Below are 12,813 nucleotides of genomic sequence, written 5' to 3'. Positions count from 1 at the left end.
CTAGTGACATGCCTTGCGATAAAACTTTTTTCCCCCAAGTGTTAGCTTCTATGCTGCTTAAACTGAATGCAGGCCTACTTGTCCTGCGTGCTTCACAGCGTCTGCCCTTGACTTCACCTCTCGCCATAGAATCCCTTCCTTCTCCGTCCGGGTGTCTGACTGAGTGATTCGAACCCGAAATGGAGAGAGAGTTGGCTTGCTGAGCTTGAATACAGCTTAAATGACATGAGCTGTATTGTCTGAAGAAAATAAAAAACAAAACGTTTTATTTTGCGTGTTCATAGCTGACCTAGATGTTGAGAGCTTAGATTTAGCAAGAGCACATTTTGATTGGTGGATAGTTTAATTAATTGGTGAACATTAAACTAAATGGGAAAATGTATACTGTGAGTAGCACTCCTAGAAAATGTCAACTGTTGGGGACCATGCTGTAATCATTGTAGAGTTTAAGCTAGATTGGTCAGCCAGTAAAAAGCTGGGCTCAGTTGGACCCTGTAAACCAGACCGTGCCGTTTCCAGTCTGGACCGTGCCATAGCCAGGTGTCGAGGGGGATTCCAGCTGTGTGTACAGGTGTTTGAACACTGCTGGGTTTGTGGACTCTGGACAGCCTAGGTGTCCTTGTTTCATCACAGTGAGGAAGGAAGTGGTAGCCAGGAATATGTTTTTCACAGCACGCTGTTACACAGGTCATAGTGGTATACCACCAGGTTCATCCAAATTGGAAGGGTGTAGAAGAACAACATAATGACAGAAGTCTGAAAAACCAAAAGGAAGGTTAAATAAACCTGAAAATTGTCCAGGACCTCTGTTAACTGTTTTGTTATTCAAGCTGTCTGACATTTCCAAATATGCAATTATTATGCTGTGAATTCTTTCACCCTCGGATAATTCCATGTTTGATATTTGTAGATGCAAAATGAGACCGTGGTCGTGTCTTAAAGTCATGTTTAAAACAAATTTGGACAAATGTCAGTAATTGATATTTAACTGAGGTGTGGAGAGCGCTTCAATGAGCAAGATAACATTACGGGCTGAACAGGAAGTGTGCAGGAGACAACGCGCTCGTGAAGAAATTGAAGATCGGCATGTGAATATTCTAAATGACTCGTCTTCGGAGGCAATTTAAAATTGCAATATGCAGCTTATTCATGAATTGAAGCAGGTGACAAATAAAGTCAGTACTGTGAGGTGTTTTGACAATTAGAAAATTGGAAACTATCTTGTTAAGGGTCAAATAATTATAACTGTAATGAGGAGTGCTATCACACGTCTCCAGAGAGACATTTCACTCACCTTTGAGAGAAATGAAGGCCTGCATAATGCATTTATTTAAAATCACGCAAAATTTGCAAGATTAATTAAGATTACTTTTAAAGGGCACTGATTAAAATGCCATCAGAGAGACAGATCCATGAAATTTGCACTAAAATGGATGGCACCTTCCTGTGTGCCATTCTCTGGAAGACATTGACGTCAAACACAGACGTGAGTGTGAGTGTGTGAGAGAAATGGGAAGTAAGTGGGCACCCTTCTGTGGATCTGCCCTGCGCTTTTTATTCTTAATACCCCCGACTCGTGAACTCACCTTCCCAAACGGCCGAATGCCATTGGCTACAAGGCTGTGACTCACTCACTTAATGTGCTGCTTAGTCTCTTCTAATACTGTATTCTGCATCATACATTAAATCCATCAGTGCTCATGTTTAATGTTCCGGTTTTTATTTTGTATTTTTATTATAATTCTTCGAATAGCATTTTCAACAAAGCATTTACAACAATGTGCCCTTCATTTCCCAATGCAAAGAAGGCTAGGGGAATGCAATTGAGTAATTTAATAGATCTATACATTTTCTATTTGGCCAGTATTTCATGTTGGAAGAATATAAAGCAGTTGACCTTCTCTCCTGGCTGTGCGCAGTTCACCTGGTGCTTCTTAATAGACAAAGGGATTTTAATCACCTCAAGCAGTACAAAGGTTGCAGCACACAAATACAGGGCTGCCACAAATGGAGATATAATCCTGTCTTTTCTCACTCACAGTGCAGTCTCAGCATGGCCTGTAAGAACTAAAGCTGATTTCCAACAGGGAAGCTCACCCACCCACACTTACACACACACAAGCGCACGCCAACACCTACACGCACACACACACACACACACACACACACACACACACACACACACACACTCACACACGGCTGCTGTGAAAGCTCTATCCCATGATCCTCTGCCTCAGCAAGTTTCTGAGCTGTAATCTCAGCTGTGGAGCTCTCCAATTAAAACAATGTGGACCACCCTCGGAGGCCAGTGAGCAGTCGCACACAATTTCAGAGTAACGCAACCCCCTACGCTTGACAAACACCACCCCCCCACTCATGAATATCGCCCTCCGAAAATCACACAGGGAGAATTGAACCTCTAGTTTATTAATCAGAAACCTCACAGCTACCAATCAAGCCACACTAATGAAACTGACCCAGAGAATAACTGTAGCAAACACTGACTAATTGCGATGTGCAGTTTCTGCGCATTTCCCATGTGATTGCAGTGTGATAGTCAAGCCATGTGAATGTTCACTTTTCCCTATCAATTTTGCAGGGCCCTACAGGAAACGGTTATTCTGCTCTTAGACTCAATTATTAAAGTCAGAGACCTGCCATATTATCATTGCAGTCCTCCAAGCAGTACGCAATAGTGGATTTCTAAACGGGCTTAAAACTATTTTTCCCAGCAGCCTCCAGTTTGAATATGCCCATCAGGCCCAGTGTGTAACACAAGTTTCCAGATAAGCATGTTTGTGTGTTCTGGTCTCTGCCTGTTGTTTGCTAATTTCAAGATGCCGGGGGCTTTGCGCATAATGACGAGTAATCAGAATTTACATGTGTTTAACGTTCTCCCTTTTTAAAAGCATCTCAGTATGCAACACGGTAGAATGTATATCAGATTGTTAGGGCTCGACAATGTTTACTGAACTGGGCCACCATATCTGTCCAGCGCCGACAATGAGATGTTGGTGAAGGGGCATTAGTGTGTAAATGGTGTTAAGGCACATCAATGAGTGTCAACGCAGACAACTGATGTGAGGAGCCCAAGAGCCATGCCTCTGTCTTGTCCAGCAGCCAATAACTAAGTGAGATCCATAATCTAATGTCTGTGCTCTAATGCAATGGAACGGAGAGCGCTGTTTGAGTTTCAGGTTGTCTACTGATAAGATGAATATAATTGGCACCGTGAGGGAAAGCGATGCTGTGCCAGAGTGTGATGTGGCTTTGGGGAAGTGTATGAATGATACAGAACATGGGCTGCACAAAAGAGACATATGAAGCATCATGTTTGTCTAGCTGTAAAGGTAAAGTCATGGACTGACACACAGCGCTTTCTGCTGGACTAATAGCATTTTAAAACACTAGATCAGATACAAAAATACCTAGCGGTTCAAAAAGAGCATCAGATAGCAGTATATTAGCAAAAGCAGCTGTAAGCTACTTAATAATAAGAACTGAACTAAACTGAACTGTGACTCATCGGCCATCAGTAAAACATCTGCGACCTTGGGCTGTGTCTGTACTGTGGGATAGTCTAAAACAGCAGAGACCGGTCACACAGCACAGAGCTCGGTACATGATTGTCCCTTAGAGACCACACCAGCTTCTAAAACCCTTGGCCAAAACAAGAGGCACACTTGAAATAGCCTAGTTTCTAAGCAAAGTAGGATCCTTTCTTCTTTTTAATCAGGGGATTAACAGTAATTAGCGCAAATGCAACTGCAATAAGACCGACCCCGAAAACGACTTGGGGGCTCGATGGATTAATTATCCACAAAGCACTGAGGTAGGATCCCAACCTCACTGCAAACATCACATCATTCATTGAAAAGACACTGTAATGGAGTATGTAATGGAAGAGGAGTAGTAGGTCGTCACAGACAAAGGGAGAGAGAGGGCCATTTAAGAAAAATGTATAATCTCCACGACAGTAATAAACACTAAACTACATGTGTGGGTTTTAGGTTGCATAGAAATGTCAAGTGCAGAATGGAATTAATTAATCTTTGAAGTATCTGGTGGAAAGATGTCAGGACAGGCAGTGATCCGGCCCCTCGCGCGGCTGCATGTCAACACTTGTGGGAAGACCGACTGAAAGTGTCTCTAAAGCTGTGAGAGTGTGAGTGAGTGAGTGTAGGGGGTGAAATATTTTTCCATCTCCTTCTATTAGGTGGAGGTGTTCTGGGCCTGTGACTCTTCAGCTTGCTGACTACAGTCATTTTGAAAGAGGGAAAAGACCTCCATTATGCACACATGTATTTACGTTTACATTATTTCTTTCATACAAAGACGAATACGTGGGATGTGTGCTGGATGTCTAAAAGTAAACAGAAGTGTGGGAAAGAACCATTTGTCAGCTGTCTTTGTTCTTTTTCCTGTTTGTATCCCTTCGACAGATGTCACGTTGGTGGAAAGGTTACAAATCTGGCTTAGCCTCGGCCCTGGGACACAGTTAAGTTGGGTTTTCGTGCTAGTTTTGAGCTATTTGAAGCCGATCAAAAAGCTGGCCAGGAAGGATTGAGGCTGAATTTGACCCTCTGGGTTTGGAGGTGGATTTGAAAAAGGAGTACAAGAGGAATAGACAGAGGTGGAGATAACAGGAAAAAGAGAAGAAAAAAGAAACCCAACTGCATCACTCCAGTTCACATTCGGGTCTCAGTTGACCGCTGTGTTGTCATGGTAACAGAGTCCACCAGTCCCACAGCCTCTGACCACTTGAACATGAATTCTTGTCTGACCCCACCCCACCCACCACTGTCACTTTATTTATACTCGTATTAATCTGCCGGTCCGGGAACACCCACATGCATTCTTCAGGTTAAAACCCGCTCTGGTTTTTGTGCATTGATTTGACTTCTACGATCTTTCACTACATGATAAACAGCCAATATAACAGTCTGAATCCTCTTTCAGGAGTATAGTTCCATCGGCTTTGATTCTTTAACTCTCTCTCCTGTCAAGCTCATCCTATAACATTTATCTGAGGATGCCCACATCGACAGAAAAATGTCAAAACACTTCACCTTGGCAACTCTGCCTGTGGTAGTCATGCAGAATATATACCATGTAAGAGATGGATGCATGATTCTCTCTCTTTTGGTATTAAGTAAGACAAAAAATAAATAAATAGAGTGAAAGTTGATGAAAGGTGTCCCAACTCCTAATTAACACCTGTTCCCTTGTTTTTCGTGATACCTGTCACCTCGAAACCTGTTAAAGGAGGATGGAAATAAGTTTGGATTTGGGAATTTGGAAATGTTTTTGTCAGGAAGGGGATGCTTGAAGGAGATTTGACTTCTCTTGTGAGCACACAGTGGTGTTACAGCACATAATTGAATGGAAAAGGAGGAGTGCAGGTTACAGTCCATGCATGCATTGCGCTGCCTTAAACACATACTCACGTCTGGTGTGCTCTGTGAGGTCTGGCTCAGTGGAGTATTGAAGCCCACGGGGTGGTAGCCGAGATCTGATCCCAGCTTTGCCAGTATTGTCCAGTCTGCAGGGTAGCACGTACCGCATGAGCTCAACATGGGGTATTCTTAGGGTGCTAGGAAGTCCGGTTTAGTAATACCGGTGGTAGCGTTTCTTGTTACATGGCTGAGATGTGAATGAAATACACACGCGTCCGTGATACATGGGGCCCCATCACTGCGGGCTGCTTTGACCACAGCATTCCTACAGCAGGGAGATCTCGACCAGGACGGCCTTGCTAACACAAACCTGCGGTAGATTGTCCGACAGCTTCAGGTTCAGCCAGGGTGCTGCGATCGCTGGAGTCCGGTCTGTTTCCACCCGTGGGGGAGCTGTGGGTTAGTTTCAGTGCGCACTTAGAAAAGGCAAAGAAATGACAAAAATAATTAGTAGTCAGAGATGGATGTTTTAAGCCACGAGGCAGTGTTTAAAAGTATCCATGTTTTAAATGTCTCTTGTAATAAAGACACGCCACACATTACAGCATACTGAGTAAAACTATGCATTAAAGCCACAGAGTCTTCAGGAAAGAAATTGAGCACATTTGTTTCTGCATACTAATCTAAAGTATTCAGTTTTTTTTTTTTTAATCTATTGTTTTGTTCTGGTTGTTGTTAGTTACATTATACAAATCTCCCCAGTTTCTGTAATCCTCTGATCTGAATCTTTTTTGAAAGTTTTGTGTGCTGCAGGAGGCTTATGTTTTTGAAATGCACTGAAGAGCCGGACTTTTTACAGGCGGGTTCTGTGCTCTTTCACGCTACTTAATTCTGTAGTCCTAATATGCACTTCACACTCCCCCAAAGGATTATCTGAGTGTATCCACGTGTGTCCAGATATCCAATATAAAATGCACATAAGAACAACACGCACACACACACCAAACTTCTTAAACTCTTGCATCACAATAATCTCATGGCATAAATTAAGTGAATGAATGCAAAAATAAATCTGAATGTAAGGGCTTTGGTATTTGTGCTGTACTTATTGTTTTATGCTCTACTGAATAGCGCTATTCTGAAATCCTATCAGGATGTTGTAGATCTTTTTTGGGTCTCTGCTTTTGAATTCGAGATTGCACATGCCTACCATGGGGAGACGGCGTCTTTGTTTCTCCCGATGCAGCTGCTCTGGTTTTGAGCAGAACAGGAGAGCAGCAGCCCTGAGCCACAGCCTGAGCAAACTTATCTAACCGCCTTAAAAAAGTCATGACAATACCTCTACTGTCATAACTTATTTACCAGCGTGTAAACACAGGCTTCCTCAGACAGACCGTGTTTACACGCTGGTAAATAAGTTATGACAGTAGAGGTATTGTCATGACTTATTTATGGCGGTTATGGCTGATTTACAGTTTTAAATCATTTCGGTTTTAGGTTTGAATACAAATGAAATATCAGCACCCCATAACGTAAAGGTCCAAGACAGAGATTGTAAAATTAATACAGCTTGGTTTTCTTTTTTAATCCTAGTCAGGGGTTTTTAGCATTTCAAAACAGTAACTTGGACATACAATATATCTTTTTTAAATAACGGATTATAACTGATCAAGTAAAGAGATTCTGTTTAGACCAGCTATGGTGGTAATCAGGTTCAAAGGGTGTTCTCCAAGTACAACTCAGCAGCCCTCGATGCAACTGTGGCAAAACACCAAGCACAAAAATGAGCAGCCACAGAATTGTAGGTAAGCTTGGTCTTGTGCATCACAGAGGGGCTAGAAACACACACAGGATGAGATTTGTATCGGGGTCCCTGTCGTACATTGTGTGGGACAGGTGTGATACAGTGCCTCACATTTTTACAAGAATTGTAGAATAAACTAAAACTAAATGACAGTATATCGTCTTCAAAGACTTTATCAGATAAATACCCTCATTAATCTCTGCTAACTGAAATGATTGTCTGTCTTGGCCTTTCCCCACTCTATAATCTCATACAGCTTTAGTGCCATCTAGTGTCAGACAGGACAGGTAGGCCCATCTGATTAGTCTTGTACATAAAGGAGGTCACATCATTTCATTCTCTATTAACTGTCTTGAAATATACCTTTAGACAGGCATATGCAGTAGGAAGGTTTGGTTTATAAAGCAATCATCCATGAGTCGGGACACGGGCATGCGATTCAGAATAAAGGTTGCCCAGGGGGTTGAATTTCATTTTGGAGAGCATAAGGTAAGCTTTCTCTAATTTGCACTTGTGAAATAACTGGGATGGAGATAAACAGTCTGCTGCTCTTCTCTGGATGTGTGGCCTGCAGGCACTGAGATTTATACATGCATTGTGAGGTGCAGGAGACGTTGAGCTTGACACCTTATTTTAACTACTTGGAAAAACACGCGGAATCGAAATTTCTGAACCCTTTTCTGCTTTCTCAGGGTAAGGTGCACAAATGCCTTGCTGTTAAAAACCTTGACTGGTGAAGTAAGTGTAACTAATGTCTCTCTCTCTGTCCCTCCCAGGCCCTCCTCAACACGCAAAACAAACTGAGGACGCTGGTCCCCAATTTCACCTTTAACCTGGGCTTCTCTGGAAAGTTCTACTACACAGGTACACGGGTCCGACGGTCTCTGTGTCTGTGGCGAGGCCTGCAGGGCACCTTTTGATTAATAAACGGGCCCAGATTCTTATTGGGCACCTATGTCAGGGGTGGTTGAATTATTCACGTGGGTGAGCCAAGTCGACCCAAGGGTGTGCCAAGCTCTTGAGTCAGCAGGGGGTCCTATCCAACCCAGTGGACTGTGCTCCTCAAGGACCAGAGCTGAGGAAATGTCGATGTTCACTTTTACAAGCACTGTGTCGAAGTGATGACAGCTACCAGGAATTCCTCCGGTAATGAGCTTGGTTTAGGGTAGAGTAGCGTAGAGCAAATCAGGGTGGCACAGGGAGCTGACAGTCTGTTAAAGTAGGTGATGACAGTTGCCTGTGACTCACCAGGTTTCACAGTCAGACGGGAGTAGACGAGGTCAGCGTAATGAATGTGGCTGAGGGACAGTCTGCACTGAGCTGGGCGAGGGGCTGACACTTGTGTAAACGTGTTGTAGCAAGAGATGGCTTTTGCTTGTGAATTCCAGAATAGTGAGCTACTACAGTGTAGATGAGTGTCAATAAATCATAGTAATAATCAGAGTAGCTTATAGCTGGGCACCCATCTGTCGATATCTAACCCCCGTGTCCTCCCCAGGCACGGACGAGGAGGACCGGGGAGACGACATGCTGCTGAGACACCGCAACGAGTTTTGGTGGTTCCCCCACATGTGGAGCCACATGCAGCCACACCTCTTCCACAATGTCACCGTGCTGGCCGAGCAGATGAGGCTCAACAAGCTGTTCGCACAGGTGAGCGGGGCGGTGGGGCCAGGGCTGGGTGTCAGTCCCCAGACATCTATATCCAATCGCACCCGCACACTTTCCTAGCATTCCTGGGTTCCATAAACAGCTTATGAAGCGTTAGACCTAAGCCTGTGGGCAATATTTCTGTCTATTGAAGAAAGATACAATTACAATAAACTGTGTGTCTGTTTTTAAATCCCCCCCTCTGACCGCTCCATGCTGGAAGACATGTTTCCACTGCTCACCTCAGCGCCTGAGATTTCCTCTCGTTACATCACACTTGATGAATGTTAACCCCGCCTGCCCAATGAAGCAACTCGGCGTCTCTCTCACTCCAATACTTCTGTCTCTTCTGTTTTTCCTTTCCCCACTAATTGCGTTCACGTGCCGTTCTGCTCCGTAGACCTTTGACATGTGCTCCGTCTGTTCCCTGTCACCGGACGAAGGAGAGCCCGTCGCTTTAGCCCGGGGTGACAGCGCTGTGGATGGGTTGCGGCTGATGAGAGACGCGGTGTACATGTAGATGGGGTGGGGGGGGTGGCGGCGGCGGAGCCGGGGAGTGTAATTGAGCGTGACAGGGAGAGGAGGGCAACGACAGCTCACATTTGCCAAGGCCGTCCTGATCCGGGGAAAGCGCCCCGCCGTGTGATGGAGAGAGACTGTGGACTTGTAGCGCTGCTGCGGCCCGCTGATGGGTTTAACAGTCTGCCGCGTAGCGCCTGTTTTCCAACTAATTTGCTTTACAGACTCTAGGGCTCAAGGTGTATTAATGCCATTGCTCTCCCAACATTAGCTGTTACAAGCGCTGTCTCTGCTCTGTCTCTGTTGGCCAGTGCCACCCAGCATGTCTGTGTCCCAGCGTTGGACATGCAGGGTAGCACTGATGTTGCTCATTACCTGCACTGCCTGGTTTTACTGCATCAAGTTAAAAGATTAAACCCTGATCTTGATGTGTGGTTACATTTTTATGTATTTTTTTTAAGCTGTTGGTCTTTTTTCCTTTTACAACTACCTCACGTAAAGGAAAGACAATGGCTGTGGCTTGCAGCAGCTGTGTTGGCTCTCCCTCTAGTGGTGAAAACAGATCTTTCAGAGCTCCTTGGCTTCCTTGTTATTCAGAGCTGGCGTGTTCCTGCAGCGCTGATGTAGACCACACAGGGTACCAGTCTGATCCATTTCAGTGTCCACCAGCTGCAGGATCTTGTAAAAGGTGACCCATGAGCATGCAGTGCTGTGTGCTGCAGTAATACCCACAAGCCAATTAGCCAGAGGGGGTTTGAGGCTCCTCCGTTTTGTGCTAGGTGTTCTGCTACCATTGCATGTTCTCTCTACATGCTATAAAGAATTGTTGTGCTCTACAGGAACATGGCATCCCCACCGACCTGGGCTATGCGGTGGCGCCCCATCACTCGGGGGTGTATCCGGTGCACAGCCAGCTGTACGAGGCCTGGAAGTCGGTGTGGGGGATCAAGGTGACCAGCACGGAGGAGTATCCCCACTTGCGGCCCGCTCGGTACCGCAGGGGCTTCATACACCGCAACATCCAGGTGAGACCCCCTGCCCCCTGTGAGGCGTCGTGTTGAGTAATGTCATTCCACAGTAAAGCTTGCTTGCGTTTCAAGCTCCGCAGCTTATTTTGCTGTATGTGTGAGGCAAAGTTTTTCCAGTGTCATTAAAACTAAAGAGAAATACTGTAAATTGTTTGGTTTCTGATGTTTGATTTCTCCAGGTGCTGCCCAGGCAGACGTGTGGCCTGTTCACTCACACTATCTTCTACAATGAATACCCCGGAGGCTCACGGGAGCTGGATAAGAGTATCCGTGGTGGAGAACTCTTCCTTACTGTGCTGCTCAACCCTGTGAGTGTGAACTCCCGGTGCCTCGTTGGACACACATCTCCAGGACATTAACTGTGTTTAAGGACAGTCTTTAGTGACAAACTGTAGCTCCCTGTTGACGAGGGAAACGCAGCGAGAACAGTGTTATCTGCTTTCCTCACAGCCCCAGGGATGCCACCCCCATACAGTATCTCTCTCTCACACACACTCACCTTCAATAGCTGTGATTATACAGAGGGGGTGGCGCATATAGAGTCTGGCCATGCTGAAATGAGCAGCCTGGACCTACACATTAATATGTGTAGGTTACAGCACCGAAGCTCAAAACGGAGCACACACAAACACAACAGGGTGTGGTAGCTTGGTCTTGTGTATGGTGGATATTTGTACCACAGACACTGGAAAACATTATGGGAGAATTGCACAAAAGGGCTGCTTCTTCTCTGTTCTTTACAGCCACTCCACGGCAGCATCGGCACAGTGTGCGGTCTGTGACCTTCGCTTCCTCTTGACTGTCTTCCCCCTCTGACTCTCTGCAGATCAGTATCTTCATGACGCACTTGTCCAACTACGGCAACGACCGGCTGGGCCTGTACACCTTCGAGTCTCTGGTGAAGTTCGTGCAGTGCTGGACTAACCTGCACCTGCAGACGCTGCCTCCCGTGCAGCTGGCCGAGAAGTACTTCCAGATCTTTCCCGAGGAGCGCGACCCTTTGTGGCAGGTGAGGCCGGTCTCTCCAGTTAAAGCCCTCATGGGACTCCTGAGTGGTTCGACCAGTGAAAGGCGGTGCTCAGGGTCCAGGTTTGGGCCCTATAACCCCGATTTTGGCCTAAGTAAAATAAGAAAATGACGCCCTTTTGTCCATTGTAATAAGAGAAGTGTAGCAGCAGCTGTTATTCAAAGTGACGACAGATGAAATGTTGGATTTCTGTATAAGAAGTCATTACACTGTACCTGCAATGTGTCTATACAGTGAAACACAGATTCTTATTTTTATTCAGCTAAATAAACTGTAGTATTGTTGCCAAATGGCCCACTTTGCACAGCACAAGCTATGAGAAGTGTGAAAGAGACGTGGGGGATCGGCAACTGGTGTATTTAGTTTAATTGTTCATTTTGTGAGTGTGAGAAATGCCCAATTCAGTTTTATTCTGGGGGAGAGGAGGGTAGCATAAGTACTGTATGAGAAAGTGTTCCCACAGTTCAGTCCCGATTCCACTGTGCTGTTCCTCAGAACCCCTGTGACGATAAACGACACAAAGACATCTGGTCCAAGGAGAAGACATGTGATAGGCTGCCCAAGTTCCTGGTGATTGGTCCCCAAAAAACAGGTACGCCTGACCTTCCGTCCCTGCTGGCTCTATCTGGAGATCATGGATACACTGAGAGAAGCAATTCAAGAGTTTGACGCTGACATGTTTCAGTCCGTTCTTGACAGCAATATCCTCCGTTGTTTGTTTGCTCATTGTTTATGCGTTTGTTTTTGTCCCCCCAGGAACGACAGCCTTGCACTCCTTCCTGACCCTCCACCCAGCCATCACCAGCAACTTCCCCAGCCCTGTCACCTTTGAGGAGATCCAGTTCTTCAATGGGCAAAACTATCATCGTGGGATTGACTGGTACGTCCTTCAACAATTAACTCCGTGTCTGACAGTACAAAATTGACATCGCTCCCAGCCTCCGTCTCTAGCAGCACTGCAGGCATACGTCTTGCATACAGAACAGGGGATTGTGTGTCTCATGATAGTGAGCCTTTAACATCGAGAGCCCCCCCTCTCAAAGCACCAGACAGCGTCAGTGCGAATCTAAGCTTCTTTACAATCCAAGCGCTGCAGTCAATGCTATGTACAAGTTCTGATAAACGTTATCTCGATCAAATCCGTTTCCAAGCCAGAAAAGGGAGGGGAAAAAAGCGTCATAGACTGTGGAGGCTTTGCAGAGAAAAAGAGCAGCATGTTAATGAGGGAGCGAGTGTGGGAACCATCTTCAAGCTTTGTCTGTGGCTCTCGAGTTCGTCCCTGAGCCGGGATGTGTAGATCAGTCGACCCGCATGTCTCCTGTCCGTTCGTTGTTGACGGAGGCTGTTTCTCGTCCTCTTGGAACGTCGTTCTTCCTTCGTGTGCCGCTT

The 12,813-nt window shown here is 45.6% G+C and overlaps 1 protein-coding gene across 10 annotated transcripts in view; it reads left to right on the top strand.

The window, feature by feature from the left end:
• The window catches only part of ndst2a (N-deacetylase/N-sulfotransferase (heparan glucosaminyl) 2a), a 98,507-nt gene that overhangs the window by 82,431 nt on the left and 3,263 nt on the right, over positions 1 to 12,813 (top strand). For all 10 annotated transcript variants that reach the window (XM_066692952.1, XM_066692947.1, XM_066692950.1 and 7 more), the window contains 7 exons: positions 7,977 to 8,064; positions 8,699 to 8,853; positions 10,209 to 10,394; positions 10,577 to 10,705; positions 11,224 to 11,406; positions 11,920 to 12,016; positions 12,181 to 12,304. In XM_066692952.1, the coding sequence (XP_066549049.1) occupies positions 7,977 to 8,064; positions 8,699 to 8,853; positions 10,209 to 10,394; positions 10,577 to 10,705; positions 11,224 to 11,406; positions 11,920 to 12,016; positions 12,181 to 12,304 (962 nt within the window). The remainder of the gene's footprint in view (positions 1 to 7,976; positions 8,065 to 8,698; positions 8,854 to 10,208; positions 10,395 to 10,576; positions 10,706 to 11,223; positions 11,407 to 11,919; positions 12,017 to 12,180; positions 12,305 to 12,813) is intronic.

This window comes from Amia ocellicauda, chromosome 20 (assembly GCF_036373705.1).
Source record: "Amia ocellicauda isolate fAmiCal2 chromosome 20, fAmiCal2.hap1, whole genome shotgun sequence".
Taxonomy (NCBI): Eukaryota; Metazoa; Chordata; class Actinopteri; order Amiiformes; family Amiidae; genus Amia; species Amia ocellicauda.
Note: the sequence above shows the minus strand (reverse complement) of the source record. Positions and strands in the feature narration are given on the sequence as shown.